General features: G+C 38.6%; 1 protein-coding gene across 1 annotated transcript in view; it reads left to right on the top strand.

Annotated features, from left to right (window-relative positions):
- The window catches only part of CCDC192 (coiled-coil domain containing 192), a gene marked incomplete at its 5' end in the record, with an annotated part of 196,370 nt that overhangs the window by 43,220 nt on the left and 137,131 nt on the right, over nucleotides 1-16,019 (top strand). The window contains 2 exons of the mRNA XM_082835232.1: nucleotides 4,130-4,261; nucleotides 5,189-5,245. Of these exons, the coding sequence (XP_082691358.1) occupies nucleotides 4,130-4,261; nucleotides 5,189-5,245 (189 nt within the window). The remainder of the gene's footprint in view (nucleotides 1-4,129; nucleotides 4,262-5,188; nucleotides 5,246-16,019) is intronic.

Raw genomic sequence — 16,019 nt, 5'->3', positions numbered from 1 at the left:
AAAAGGTAATAACACTGTGATTGTCCTGTTTTCCCTGTATTTTAGACATATGTGGGCGGGGGGGGGGACATTTAAATTTTGTCTTTAGGTGCCTATCATGGTGAGTCTCATCTGGATTTGATTTAGAGAGATACACACAAAATGTGAAGCCAGATGTAGGAACTCGAGATGACACTGGGTTATCTCCTTTTGAGAGGGGAAGTGCATTTTCGGATTAATGTAGAATAGATGAATCATATTATGCAGGAGCATTTGAGGAAAAGCACATCCTCATGAGCATGAGGATATAATTGTGCTGAACACCCAGAGGGGGAATTTTAATTGGCCTCTATTTTCATGTTTACCTTTTCTGGAGAATAGCTCCTTTAGGCTCCAATCTTTTAATAATCCTGGGGCTGTCAACCACAGTATTCCTGACTAGAGGGAATGGTCTTTAAGCGTATGACTGAGGTCCAGTCAATTATGATATCCCATTTTCCTGACAATAAAGAACAATCCAGGAGTGGCCATATGAACATAGATGGGGCCAAAAATAAGTCCTTTTTCAACTTGTTACTGGAGGTCAAATTGTCTTACTATTGAGGACCTGAACCTGGAAGGCAATAGGTAACATCTTCCCCAATGTGTGAAGAAATCTTGTCTGCACTGGGAAATCATGAAGCCAACACATAGGACCAAGATATAGAGGTTAAAAAGAGACAGAATACTATGATTTTTTTGGATTCTGTGGAATCTAGTTGTGAGTGAAACAAAAATCTACTTCTGACTCCCCACTTACATAAGCCAATAATTTTTTTCTTAAAAAAAAGTGAGAAGATTGTAAGAAAGTGACAACAGTGTGGGTAGGCAATCATTTTAAGAAGTTTGAGTGGGAAAAGAAGCATAGAAATGAGAGGATGACTGGAGGAGGAAGTGGGGGAATGTTCAATAGACAGCTTTTGTTTATGGGAATTACTATAACATGTTTATATGCTGAGCAGAATCATCCAGAAAGGGTGAGAATGAAGAAATGGATGGGGGGCGTGGGCTGTAGAAATTACAGGAGCAAAGGCTTTTGACAGACAGAGGAGATAAGATTCAAAGCCAAGCAAAAGGTTTGGCTTTTGATAGAGGAATATCTTCTCCATTTGTTCAGTAAGAATGCTTTTTCCTTCAACTACCAGAAACCCAATTAAAGTAACATGTTAAGGCCCGCTATCATCGCACATAAGATTAAGTCCAGAGATGGAGCAGTTCCAGGGCTGGTTAATTCTACAGCTCAAGAATGTCAGCAAGAACACAGGTGTTATCCATCCTTTGCTCTACCATCCTCAGTGTTGACTGTCTTACCACAATGTCTGCAACAATTCCAAGCATTACATGCAGTCAGAACATCCTTTGAAAAAGAGTTGTTCTTCCTCATGTATGTCTTGTTAAAAAATCTGGTAAATTCCTTCTCCCCAGGCTCCAAGGGCCGCTACTGGATTGCAGGCTCATGCCTAAAGTCATTTTTTATGCATGGGCATGAGACCAACAAGGCTGGCTGAGCAATTGTGATTCATTCCCTGGAGCTGGACAAGACCAAGTTTCCCTAAACACATGGCTGCTGGCTAATCCAAATTGGGTGTCTGGCAGTAAGGGATAAATGGGGAAACAACCAATGGGAAACAGATTAGCAGGGCCTGCTGCAGTAAGGTTTAAATATTGGCTGTTGAGAAGGTGAGGGAGTAGCCATCTGGCCCCTATTTTTTCAGTGAATTATTGATGAGGTGATCATTTGGGGAGAGAGGGTTGAGGGTGGAATTTTGAAGGGAAAGAAAGCATGAAATGATACTTGAGGAAAGAGTAGAGAGTAATAAATAGTTATCTCAGAGAAGAGGAAAGCCAATTTACTAGTAGTAAAATATGGTATTTTGATGTCAGGGGAATGTAGAGTACCTGTCTGAGATTTGAGTTCATTAATTTAAAATTAAACCAATCCAATTTTGTTATTTTTTTCAAATAACATTCAGTGAATGGATGTAATGATGACAATTTTCTTACCCACTGAGAGCTAACTAGAAAGTCATTTTATTTTAAAGGAGGTGAAATTCACATAAATACAATTAACCATTTTAATGGATGCAATTCAGTGGCATTTAGTGTGTTCACAATGTTGTGTAACCGCCACCTCTCTCGAGTTTCAACGTTTTTCCTTCATCCCAGAAGAATACTTTGTACCCATTAAGTAATGATTCCCCATAATCCCTACCACCCAACCCCTGACAACCGTTAATCTGCTTTCTGTCTCTATGGGTTTACCTATTCTGGATATTTCATACAAAAGGAATCATACAATATGTGACCTTTTGTGTCTGGCTTCTTTCACTTAGCAGGATGTCTTCAATGTTCATTCAAGTTATAGCAAGTATCAGTACTTCATTCCTTTTTATGGCTGAATAAAATTTCATTGCATGTATACAACACAATTTGTTTATCTGTTCTTCTGTTAATGGACATTTGGTTTCCACCTTTTAGCTATTAAGAATAACGCTGCTATGAGGGTAACCAGCTCACAGAGGCTGTGATGTCTTCAGATACTTTATTTTACAATTTGATGAATAATAAATATTGGGGTAGAACCCATATGAACGCTTACAGAAGTCTAGAGGAGGTGGAAGAAACGATAATAATAGCTACTAAGTATTTGATTTATTCCAGGCATTGTTCTAAGTGTTTCTCTTGTATAAACTCATATAAACCTCAAAACACATGCATGAGGTAGGTACTATTCTTTTTATTCCCATTCCCATTTACAGATAGGAAAATCAAACTCAGAGAGTCTGAGCAACTTGTCCAAATCACAGAGATAGCAAATAGAAAACTGGGACTTTTACCCAAAAGCTCTGACTCCACAGTCTGTGTCTTTAGCCATTACACTCAACTGTGTGATAAAATGGAAGGGTGCTCAGAGAAACCAGACTACATTTCCAAAGCATCATGTACCTGAGAGTTAGACGTGTTAGTGCCCATGTGGAGCACTGCAGGCCTCCCAGGTCACTGAGAGCTGAAAAGCAAAGCCAACAGTTCACAGCATATGTGTTCCCTCTGACCCTCCTGCTGCACTTTCATAATCGCCTGCACATAACACAATGGTTGCATAGAGAGCCAACTAGACAAATATTTGTTGAGTGACTGATGGTGTGGGTGGGTGGATGGATGGGTGGATGGATGGATGGGTGGACAGATGGGTGGATGGATGGATACCAGTATATATGATGTGCCCAACTTATTTCCATGGCAGACCAATCTCATAATGCTTCTCCATCCGGTAAACTGTCTTTAAATATTTGTTGCCCTTTTCAAGATGAGACGGTATGCTTTGCAATAATACTTGGAGTAATACGAAAGACATACTTAGAGATAAGCCGCGCCTAAGAGCATGAGAATTGGAATGAATACAAGGTTGTGTGTCCCTTTCCAGGAACTCTTTCAGAATTGTTGCTGAGCTATAGAGAAAAAGCACAATAAGCTTCCTGAATGAAAGAAGAAGCTAGTCCAGGGGCTCTCCAAGGGAGTTAAGGGAATAGGGACTATCAAACTACCACTCTCCTCAAGAGGAAACAGTAAAACAGTCACTTCTAGACATTTTTTGATTATGGTTTAGCATAGATCTGCCATTGATCAGACTTCAACTAGAAATTTCTGCATTTCCCTTCAGCTCCTTCTACCTCACTGCTTAATGGCAAAGACCCAAGGGAGTCAGAACTCCTGCTCTTCCTAGACAGCTGTAGTCCCCCAAGAGTTAAGTTTCAAGAACCCTATGTAAACCACAATACAGATTTCAGGTTCAGCTGTACAAGTAAAGTGCAATGTTCAAACATAATAAAGATGACTGTTGAGATTGTTGCACCACAAATCTCTCTGCCTGCTGAACTATGTGGTCTCATCTCTTGCTCAGAAAGATCTTTATTATTAAAAATAAATAAAATCAATATTATTTCCTTAACTCTCTATACTAGTCATTTGTCATCTATGAGGAATGTTTCAAAAGCCATTTTCATATTTAATAGATATTGGTGGAAGGCAATTCATTTATAAGTCGGACTTTTAAAAGGAGCTTTAAAAAAAATCATTGTACTTCCATACACTTACAAGCAAATGTCTTTAGCTTTCAGCCTCTGAAGGAACAAAATCAAAGCTGCTTGAACAAGTTTCCTGGCTGGAGAAAAAACTAGAGGCTCTGGGCCGAAAGGAAGACAGGGGGGAACCATATGAAAAACTGGTCCTTGCAAAAGACCAGGTATGTTGTAGAAGAGAAATAATCTTTATTTCTAAAGATTACCTAAACTTATATGAACTGACAATTCTATAGTTATTTCTGGCTGGGTTGGAAGTCCATATTTAAGTTTAAGATGGTAAATAACAGTATTTGTATTTGCTCAATGTAACTGTATTCCCTGATGAATATTCACATACAAAAATTAACTTTCTTGGTGATATTTTTAAAGTTTGCTGACATGTATTCTTCTGAACCATATTAGCTGAATATTCTATTTATTTTGTACATGATATTGACTACATAAATGGTTTTTGGTTTTCAAGGTTGAACTTAATCAAGGAATAGCTTCTTTCTCTGTAGTGAAACAAGTGGATCAGAAAATTTTTCATTGACTTTTAATAAATCACTTTATAAGAAATTACCAATCTCTGAATTTCTAGATATTTATATATGTCATTACATAAATTTATCTCTTGTTTGTTTATCATATTGGTTTGTATCTGCCTTTGGGATAGATAGATAATCTGTATCTATATGTAAATATGTATATTCACACAAAATATATCCATATATTCCAAAGGCAGATACAAATCCATTGGCTCCCACATGTATGTATATATGATAAAAGGTGGGTTAACATTACCTACAGTACATCAAGCAAACATTATTTTTCCCAATCATCTGCTAATTATTAATAATTCATGTACTCTGTTGCTGGATTCTTCCATAGAGTGGAAGAGAAAGAGGGATGGGAGTGATGATTTCTTTCTTTCTTTTTCTGGGGGGGAGGGAACGAGGTTTTCTTTAATGATGATTTTAAAAACATCTAGCTGAGATAATGCTGCCATTCATAAGATATGAGAACTGGTACATGTTTATATCTGGAACACTTTGAATGTGTAAAAGGAAGAGTTATGTACTTTGTTTCTAAACTTTGCTCATTTTCAGTGTATTGAAAAATTACAAGCTGAAGTGAAAGCTTCCCAGGAGCAACTTGTAGCCTATGTAAGTGTTTTTCTCCTTTATTTATCCCTTAATTTATATCATTGTTATTCTGGAAACGAACACAGACTTTTCAGAAGTTATAACTACGGTTTCTCCACTGCAAACCAAATCACAAAGCTAAGAATCAGTATTTTTATTACCTCTACAAAGCTGCTTTCTATAAATTCAATTCTGGTTTGTGTTGATGATAAAAATTACAAAACTGAGTTCTTATATATAATCAGATGGTCTAATCAGGTACTATCAGGATAAGAGAACTGGAAACTAAGGGTAGAAAGACAAGCAAGTCAGGCTAGTTTAGTGAGTGAACGGAAGTGGAAATTATAGATACCTCACATATAGGCCTAGGGAAGTGCTTCTTAAACTTTAGTATATCAAGAAGTATCTGGAAAACTTTTAAGAACAAATTGCTTGGAGTTTTCTATATGCCTAGGATAGGACCTGAGAATATGTACTTCTAGGGGATGCTAGATTCGGATGCTGTGCTGTTGCCCATCTTTACACCATATTTTGAGAAGCATTGTTTTATATATATTTATTTTGCCCAAGTCTTGTGATTTTTAGGCAAGTGCTCATATAAACAAATCAGATATGGAACTGTCCATTTTGTGCTACAAGTCCTCCCCTGAGAGAGAGACCCTCTGAAGTTCCAGGAAAATTTTCATTTTTACTTTAGCCTGTCTTCACTCAGAGAACAACTAATGAGCATCTCTTGTCACAATAGCCTTGTGTATCCACGTGCATAAACCAGTGGTCGTCACCCTGCCACTGTCCCTTCCCAAGGATCTGAACAACCCTGATGCCTTAAGTGTTTCCTCAAAGAGTTGATCGCCATCTTTTTAGTTATCTCCTCCATCCATATCCTGGGTGTTATGGGATGACTTCTTGGTTAAGAACAGTGGCCAGTCATGTTCAATGGCCAATCTGAACAACAACAAACTCAGACCCATCTGAGACCTGAGAGGCTGCAGCCTCAAAGTCCAACAGAAAAGACTGCAAAATAATAAATTCTGGTCACCATCCATTTGGGATTTGCAATGAGCTAATCTGGTTAAAATCATGGTGTGGGATACGGAGGGTGGGAGGGAGATGTAAGAGTGAGAGGCTATGGGGATATATGAATATGTAGAGCAGATTCACTTTGTTATAAAGCAGAAACTAACACACCATTGTAAAGCAATTATACTCCAATAAAGATGTTAAAAATTAAAAAAAAAGAATTCTCCTGTGAAGCCATCTGGTCCTGGGCTTTTGTTTGTTGGAAGATTTGTAATGACAGTTTCAATTTCAGTGCTTGTGATTGCTCTGTTTATATTTTGTATTTCTTCCTGGTTCAGTCTCAGAACATTGTGCTTTTCTAAGAATTTGTCCATTTCTTCCAGGTTGTCCATTTTATTGGCATATAGTTGCTTGTAGTAACCCCTCATGATTCTTTGTATTTCTGCAGGGTCAGTTGTTACTTCTCCTTTTGCATTTCTAAATCTGTTGATTTGACTCTTCTCCCTTATTTTCTTGATGAGTCTGGCTAGTGGTTTATTAATTTTGTTTATCTTCTCAAAGAATCAACTTTTAGTTTTACTGATCTTTGCTATCATTTACTTCATTTCTTTTTCATTTATTTTTGGTCTAATCTTTACGATTTCTTTCCTTCTGCTAACTTTGGGGTATTTTTCTTCTTCTTTAATTGCTTAGGGTGTAAGGTTAAGTTGTTTATCTGAGATTTTTCTTGTTTCTTGAGGTAGGATTGTATTGCTATAAACTTCCATCTTAGAGCTGCTTTTGTTGCATCCCATAGGTTTTGGGTCATTGTGTTTTCATTGTCATTTGTTTCTAGGTATTTTTTGATTTCCTCTTTGATTTCTTCAGTGATCTCTTGGTTATTTAGTAGCGTATTGTTTAGCCTCCATGTGTTTGTATTTTTTTACAGTTTTTTTCCCTGTAATTGATATCTAGTCTCATAGCGTTGTGGTTGGAAAAGATACTTGATACGATTTCAATTTTCTTAAATTTACCAAGGCTTGATTTGTGACCCACGATATGATCTATCCTGGAGAATGTTCCATGAGCACTTGAGAAGAAAGTGTATTCTGTTGTTTTTGGATGGAATATCCTATAAATATCAATTAAGTCATCTTGTTTAATGTGTCATGTAAAGCTTGTGTTCCTTATTTATTTTCATTTTGGATGATCTGTCCATTGGTGAAAGTGGGGTGTTAAAGTCCCCCACTATGACTGTGTTACTGTTGATTTCCACTTTTATGGCTGTTAGCATTTGCCTAATGTAGTGAGGTGCTCTCATGTTGGGTGCATAAATATTTACAATTGTTATATCTTCTTGGACTGATTCCTTGATCATTATGTAGTGTCCTTCTTTGTCTCTTGTTAACAGTCTTTATTTTAAAGTCTATTTTGTCTGATATGAGAATTGCTACTCCAGCTTTCTTTTGATTTCCTTTTGCATGGAATAGCTTTTTCATTTTCCTCACTTTCAGTCTGTATGTGTCCCTAGGTCTGAAGTGGGTCTCTCGTAGACAGCATATATACAGGTCTTGTTTTTGCATCCATGCAGCCAGTCTATGTCTTTTGGTTGGAGCATTTAATCCATTTATATTTAAGGTAATTATCAATATGTATGATCCTATTACCATTTTCTTAATTGTTTTGTGTTTGTTATTGTAGGTCTTTTCCTTCTCTTGTGTTTCCTGCCTAGAGAAGTTCCTTTAGCATTTGTTGTAAAGCTTGTTTGGTGGTACTGAATTCTCTTAGCTTTTGCTTGTCTGTAAAGGTTTTAATTTCTGTGTCGAATCTGAATGAGATCCTTGCTGGGTAGAGTAATCTTGGTTGTAGTTTTTTCCTTTCATCTCTTTAAATATGTCCTGTCACTCCCTTTTGGCTTGCAGAGTTTCTTCTGAAAGATCAGCTGTTAACCTTACGTGGTTTCCCTTGTATGTTATTTGTTGCTTTTCCCTTGCTGCTTTTAATATATTTTTTTTTGTATTTAGTTTTTGATAGTTTGATTAATATGTGTCTTGGCATGTTCTCCTTGGATTTATCCTGTATGGGACTCTCTGCTCTTCCTGGACTTGATTGACTATTTCCTTTCCCATATTAGGGAAATTTTCAAGTATAATTTCTTCAAATATTTTCTCAGACCCTTTCTTTTTGTCTTCTTCTGGGACCCCTATAATTTGAATGTTGGTGCATTTAATGTTGTCTCTGAGACTGTCCTCAATTCTTTTCATTCTTTTTTTCTTTATTCTGCTCTGCAGTAGTTATTTCCACTATTTTATCTTCCAGGTCACTTATCCGTTCTTCTGCCTCAGTTATTCTGCTATTGATCCCTTCCAGAGAATTTTTAATTCATTTATTGTGTTGTTCATCACTGTTTGTTTGCTCTTTAGGTCTTCTAGGTCCTTTTTAAACGTTTCTTGTATTTTCTCCATTCTAGTTCCCAAATTTGGGATCATCTTTACTATCATTACTCTGCATTCTTTTTCAGGTAGACTGCCTATTTCCTCTTCATTTGTTTGGTCTGGTGGGTTTTTACCTTGCTCCTTCATCTGCTGTGTGTTTCTCTGGCTTCTCATTTTGCTTAACTTACTGTGTTTGAGGTCTCCCTTTTGCAGGCTGCATGTTCATAGTTCCCGTTGTTTTTCGTGTCTGCCCCCAGTGGGTAAGTTTGATTCAGTAACTTGTATAGGCTTCCTGGTGGAGAGGACCGGTGCCTGTGTTCTGGTGGGGGGTCTAGATATTGTATTTCTGGTGGGCAGGGCTGCATCCGGTGGTGTTTTGTGGGGTGTCTTTGAACTTAGTATGACTTTAGGCAGCCTCTGTGCTAATGGGTAGGGTTGTGTTCCTGTGTTGCTAGTTGTTCGGCATGGGGCGTCCAGCACTGGAGCATGCTCGCTGTTGGGTGGAGCTGGGTCTTAGTGTTGAGACCGAGATCTCTGGGAGAGCTCTCGCCAATTGATATTACATGGGGCCGGGAGGTCTCTGGTGGTCCAATGCCCTGAACTTGGCTCTCCCACTTCAGAGGCAAAGTGAATCATCTATACTTATACATATATCCCCATATCTCCCCCCTCTTGCATCTCCCTCCCACCCTCCCTATCCCACCCCTCTAGGTGGTCACAAAGCACCAAGCTGACCTCCCTGTGCGATGCAGCTGCTTCCTACTAGCTATCTGTTTTACATTTGGTATTGTATATATGTCCATGCCACTCTCACTTTGTCCCAGCTTACACTTCTCCCTCCCCATATCCTCAAGTCCATTCTCTACATCTCTGTCATTATTCCTGTCCTGCCCCTAGGTTCTTCATAACCAATTTTTTTTTCTTTTTTAGATTCCATATATGTGTGTTAGCATATGGTATTTGCTTTTCTCTTTCTGACTTACTTCACTCTGTATGACAGACTAAGTCCATCCACCTCACTACAAATAACTCAATTTCGTTTCTTTTTATGGCTGAGTAATATTCCATTGTGTATATGTGCCACATCTTCTTTATCCATTCATCTGTCAATGGACACTTAGGTTGCTTCCATGTACTGGCTATTGTAAATAGAACTGCAATATACATAGTTCTTGACACAAATAGGTTTACCTGTGGAGTGAATGGACAAGCAACTGAGAGAACATATCTATCTGTATATGCTGGCTGCTTTTTAATGTTAATTTTTTAAAATAAAACAACAACAAACAAGAATGTCCCTCTAGTTTACAGCAAATCATCCAGAAATACCAAGAAATTATTTATTTATAACTTTATACTATTTTCAAAAGGGAAGAAACAAAATTTTTAAAAATGTATATCTTGAACATAGCCTGGCATTTTTTGAATATTAAACTTTATCTGTTCCCTTGATATAATTTTACTCTGTCATTAAACATTAAATATAATATTTAATTTAACCATATTTATTTATATTCTAACTTCACAAAGAGTTTGAGGTTGCCCATAAGAAATACAAGTATAAAATAGCTGAATTTTTAAAAGCATATAAGTAAACATAATTAAAAACATATATATTGAAATAAAATAACAATAAAAGGAGAAAAAATAGAATATTCATGTTTAAGTCATAAATTTCCATATGGTATAGTTGAAACAGAAATATAGCTTTGATCTTCCTAAAAGCCAAAAGTAAAGCAAGGAAAATGATCAGATAAATAGTTCTTATCTTATTAGGGGTAGGAGATATTACTACTTATTTTCTAATGAGTTAACTCTGAAATGAGAGTTTATATTGGATTTCATATAGGGAATATTGAAATATATAGTGAAGGGGAAAACCCATCAAAAATATCAGATCTGCAAATGCAGTAATGGGTTTGTTTTTCTGTTGTTGTTGTTGTTTTTTGTCTTGTCTTTTTTTTTTTTATAATAGATCTTTAGTAATGAGGTTTATTTAGCTGCTTCTGTAAGTTCCATCAAAAGAAGCCCCGGGCATAACATGCAGATAAAGTAATCTTTACTCATTGCAATTGTAGTCTGATTGGACTGCATAGTTTTTTAATCCCCAACTATTTATAATAATCCAGCAGGCAAATTCAACTGCATTCAAAGGCCAAGTAATTAATGCAGGGAGGGGGGGATGGCCAGAACAAGTTGTGTTAATCTAGAGAGTGCATGACTTACACAAAAGGGAAAATGAAGCCCCAGTTGATCAAATTATCCAGTTTTTCAGATGAAAGTCCAAGTTTTTTGTGAAATTTCCTCATTTATAAATGTTGGCAATTAATTCAAACAAAGTAGAGGGCTTTGTGTGGCAAACAAACACATTTATAGGTGGCCTAAATATGGACTTAATACTGGATTTTAATTTAGATGGCTGTTTTGTTACATCTATTCTATAATTTTAAAGATGTTCATTACAAAGGACATGAGTGTGTGATTACACATGAGGGGAGTTTGTTTTTATAGTTGTTGACTTTTTTAGTTAGGATACAGCTTGCTGTTGTAACAAAGGGACTCTAGAATTTCAGTGACAACACAACAGAAGTTTATTTCCTGCTCATTCCAGTAAGAGTCTATTGTGAATGTTCTTGTTGATGGGCAGGTTTTGCTCATTCATCATAACTCAGTGTCATTCAAGACTGAATGACCCCTTGCCATCTTTGATGTGTAGATTCCCAGGTTACTTTGGGATCCTCTCTGTTCCCATTGGCCAGAGGAGAAGAGATCATGGAGGTATTCACTTGGGAGGTTTATAATGGGCTGTATCTAGAAGTGGAGCGCCTCACCTCTGCTCATGTTCCATTGGCTAGAACTCAGTCATGAGGCCACATTAATTATGCTGGGAGAGGCAGTTTAGCCATGCACCCAGGAAGAAGAGGGAAGCATGGATTTTGATGAGTGGATGTCAGATTCTGCTACACCAGTGTTTAAGTCATTCATCTTATCTTGGATCTATAGGTATCCACAACATGACCTCAGAGTGAGCAACGTTAGAAATAGTTTTATTTTAAGAATTATTATTATTATTAAACCAGGTAAAACTTGAGATTAAAAGTTATGCAATAAATTCCAGAGAATGAAAAGGGATGAAAGAGAATGTACACTATCCCTCCACATCTTGCTGCATGATAGTCAATGGACAAAAATATCAAATTGCTTTTAAAAATAAAAAATACAAATCTGACAAGGCCCCCTTTTGTCATTGTTAGCAAGAAATTTGGTTTCAGGCATTTGGTAGGTAGAGTGGTCTTCCCTCCTTCTTGGGATCTGCCTAGGATTCCCAGGGATTTTACTATCCCAAAGTTGGGGGGCACTATTTTCTAGTGAAGTATGGCTGCCATTCCCTCTGCCTATTGGCCCTTCAAAAGACCAGTGGCCTTTTTGTTCAGTGCTAAGCCTTACCAGAAGATTTGTGGGAGCTTCTGGTCTATGTACAGCAGTCAGGATTCATCCTTCCTTAACATTCCTGCCTATTTGAGGTCATATTAACCAAAGGACTTGGGTAGAAGTGCAGTCTGGTCCCTGTCATCTGAAGCACCCCCAGTACCTCATCCTCTCTATTTTGAATGAACCAACTTCCTCCCCTTGAGTTGGTTTATTTTCATTTCCTTCTCAAAGCAATGAACTCCAGCCCCCACTACTTGAGATATTTGTAGGTTCTTATATTAATGAGGTCAGGCCTCTCAACCACAGGCTTTCCAGATGCTCAACCCTCCATCAGCGAGTGTTAATTTCCTCTCCTTGCAGGACAGTGCTAGGTGGGTGGTGTCAGTCTTAGAGCAGGGGCAACTCCCCTTCAGGATGGTGAAGTCTCCAGTTTGGATTTATTTGAAATTTAACGGATTGTCTAAAGAGTTGAGTATAAATGTATGCTTTGATAGTTGAGGGAAAATATAGCCTATTTTGTAGTTTATTTTGTTGTTAAATGTGAAGTACTGAAATTATTAAGTAAAATAAACTCTGAGCTGTTAACTTTAGCTGTTAGCATTGAAACTGATTTTGACCCGTCACATGTTAGAGAACTTCTAATCCCCAATGATCGGTCTATCATCACTACTAGGTTTACTAGGCAGTAACATTCATAAGAGGAAATGTGAGCTCTCACACCAATCATCATGAGGTATAAGAGTCACTGTCAAGGTCTGAAAAGAAGAAAAGAGATGGGAAAAAGGCCTGTACCTCCCCTCCTCAACCTCTCCTTCACAATACCCATACAACCCCCACACCCATCCCTGCCCCAGCAAATTCAGAAAATTGGTTAAATATTTAAGAAACGCTTGAGCATCAACTGCTTGTATAAGACATTTTTCCCTCGGAACATTCCAGACAGACTGTGGGGTGAGAGCCCTGTTCCCCTGGCTCACGAGCTGGGTGACCTTGAGTAGGTTGCTTGATTCCTGAGGCTCAAGTTCCACAACTTTAAATTGATGATAATACGTGTATCTAGCTCACAGGGTTGTTGTGAAGATTAAATGAGTTAACACTTACCAAGTTCTTAGCACAGTACCTGCCACACAGTAAATCTTGTATAAGTGTTGGCTAACTAATGCAACAAGACAAAATCAATAACAACAAAACCCAGCAAACATCCCTATGGCTTTGTTCATTGCTGACCTTAACAGCATCAGTGGCGAGAGAACGCTCTGAGAATTCTGCATCATGATTATCTGTGAAACGGGATAATCATAGAACCTGCCTCAGTAGGGTTATCGTGAGGACCAGATGAGATGATACAGGTAAAGGATACAGTGCCTGGAACACAGCCAACACTCATTAATCTTGACATTAATTTTTTTTAACTTATTTATTTATTTTTTGGCTGCGTTGGGTCTTCCTTGCTGCACACAGGCTATCTCTAGCTACAGTGAGTGGGAGCTACTCTTCCTTGAGGTGCACAGGCTTCTCATTGCGGTGGCTTCTCTTTGTTGCGGAGCATGGGCTCTAGGAGCCCGGGCTTCAGTAGGTGTGGCACACAGGCTCAGCAGTTGTGGTTCGCGGGCTCTAGAGTGCAGGTTCAGTAGTTGCAGCGCACGGGTTTAGTTGCTCCGTGGCATGTGGGATCTTCCCGGACCAGGGCTTGAACCCATGTCTCCTGCATTGGCAGGCAGATTCTTAACCACTGTGCCACCAGGGAAGTCCCTTGATATTAATTTTACTTCTGCTACTTTATCCTGATCATCATTTGCAATAAGTGTTTTGACATTTTTCTAACAGTGTGAAAGCATATATTTTTCAGCACCAGATTCCCTTTTATTGAGTTTGACTCATAAGTCCTTCACTGTCTTCACAATAAATACATGTCCCTGTTGAACCTGGAAAAGTACATATTCCTTTTGCACACTGGGAGAACTGAAGGACACTCTCTGCACCTGCCAGAGGAGGCGCAGAGGAACATGGGCATTTTTGCTCCCTGTCACCTGAGTAAAAACACAGTGATTGCATTAGGCAGCTGTCAGTGCCATGGGGAATGGAAAACTACTGCTGAGGAGCTGCAACTGGAAAAGATCATCTTTGATGCTAAGAGGCAATTCTGACCACACTCCTGTCCCTCTAAGTTCGCCTTCCTAACCTTTACTTACTCGGCCCCCTGGAGAATGTCATCTCACCTGATTCTATCCGATTCTTGCTTGACCCCATAAACAAACATCCCACCTGGGAGTTTTGATGACGCATATTCCCCGCGTGTAGTACTAAATGAAATGCAGCTGACTTAGCCAAAGTTTTTTTGCCGTTCGTTTTTGGATGCACATCTCTGAAAACATCAGTGTGCTTGTGGTAGGGGAGCCAGCGGAGGGCAGAGGAGGGTCAGCTGGCACACACTTTTCCACGTCCCTATTTTGTTCTTCTGTCCTTTTCCTGCTTTAGCCTTCGCATTCTCAAATGCTGTCAGGAATTCCTCTAGAGTAGAAGCACCCTCAACTGAATTGAATAAGGGACCTCAGAATGGTCAAGAATTTATTTTTTAAGCAAGTACCTTTTAATATCATTTCCTAGAAATCATTGGAGATGTCAGTCTCTTCTTTTGCAAAATGGAAAAGGAAAATTGTTTCTCATTTTAAATGTTAATAACTGCTTATGTGCAGATGTTTATCACTTGTAGTGTTTGAAATATAAATAATCCTGCTTTTTTGCCCAATCTCTTTCTCTTGTTTTAAGTCCCTTTATTGAGAACTGACATAAACCCCACCGGGAGACTGCAGGGAGAGAGAAGGGCTCAGGAGAGTTCTCTTGAGCCTCTATAAGTGAAAAGGTATTGTCATAGCCTTGGAACCTGTAACAATAATCAGCAACCACATAACGTAAATGATTTGGACAGACTTGTTTAGACGGGTGTGGTTTCTCAAAGGAGGATAACCAGTCAGAGAGCTGACAAATGGTTTAGGTATGAGTCATCTTAAAAATGAAGAAAACCTAAAATAATAGCTCTACACCTTTTGAACTTTGTTTCATGAAAAATTTATGGCAATTGTGTGGCAGGAACTAAGGAGAACTTGAGCTTCTCACAGAAAGAAGTCAGTCACAAGATTCCAGGAAGAGGCTAAGGAACGCAAAACCAAAAGATATCGTTATTAATCGTTCATCCTTCAACTATTTGTGCTGATCCTAACAAGCCAGCCTCTCATCCTTCAGGCTTATTGGGTGCAGGGAGACTTGATTGTTCCTGCTAATGAATTGTCTTTCTTGATTGAATTGTTATTGTCTGTTTTTACGGAAGAACCAGTTAAGAGGAAGTGTTAGGAGGAGGAAGAACCCTGGAGATCAAACAGGGAGGCTGCTGTCCGGGGAGGGGAGAAAGCAGGGCGCACCAGGCTGTGGGTGGGAGTGGGAACAATGCAAACAGTCAGACTGGAAGTTCAGAAGAGGGACTGGGCAGAAATGAGAATAAGAGGCATTATTCTGCTTTGTGGAATTGCTAATGAGAATACTGCCAGATGTTGGCATTAAGCATTAAGAACAAGTTATGTCCAGTTTGAGTTCAGGGGAATGTTTCCTCCTGAACACTCTTCCACACCTGAAACATACCCATCCCTGGAGATAGAAAAGTAATTAAAGAGCTTTATCACAGTAACCCTTAAAACCCTTAGCTAGTCGTTGCTGCAGACAAAAGTTACACTGGATGGAAACCTAGGACTGAGGTGGATTTCAGCCTGAAAAACTAGCATGTTAAATGCTCATAAATGTGTAGTTTTTTTTTTAGCATATTGGAATAGTTCAAAGTTTAGTTGGAGAGACTCAGGAACATTTTGAAGATAGTTCCATAACTTCCCCAAAAGTATGTTGCCTGGGGTGTTTACTTTGCCTTTCCGCGGTGGATC

The sequence above is a fragment of the Leucopleurus acutus genome (genome assembly GCF_964270905.1).
Source record: "Leucopleurus acutus genome assembly, chromosome: 3".
NCBI classification, from domain to species: Eukaryota; Metazoa; Chordata; class Mammalia; order Artiodactyla; family Delphinidae; genus Leucopleurus; species Leucopleurus acutus.
The sequence above is the reverse complement of the archived record's forward strand: the minus strand, read 5'-3'. Positions and strand labels throughout refer to the sequence as shown.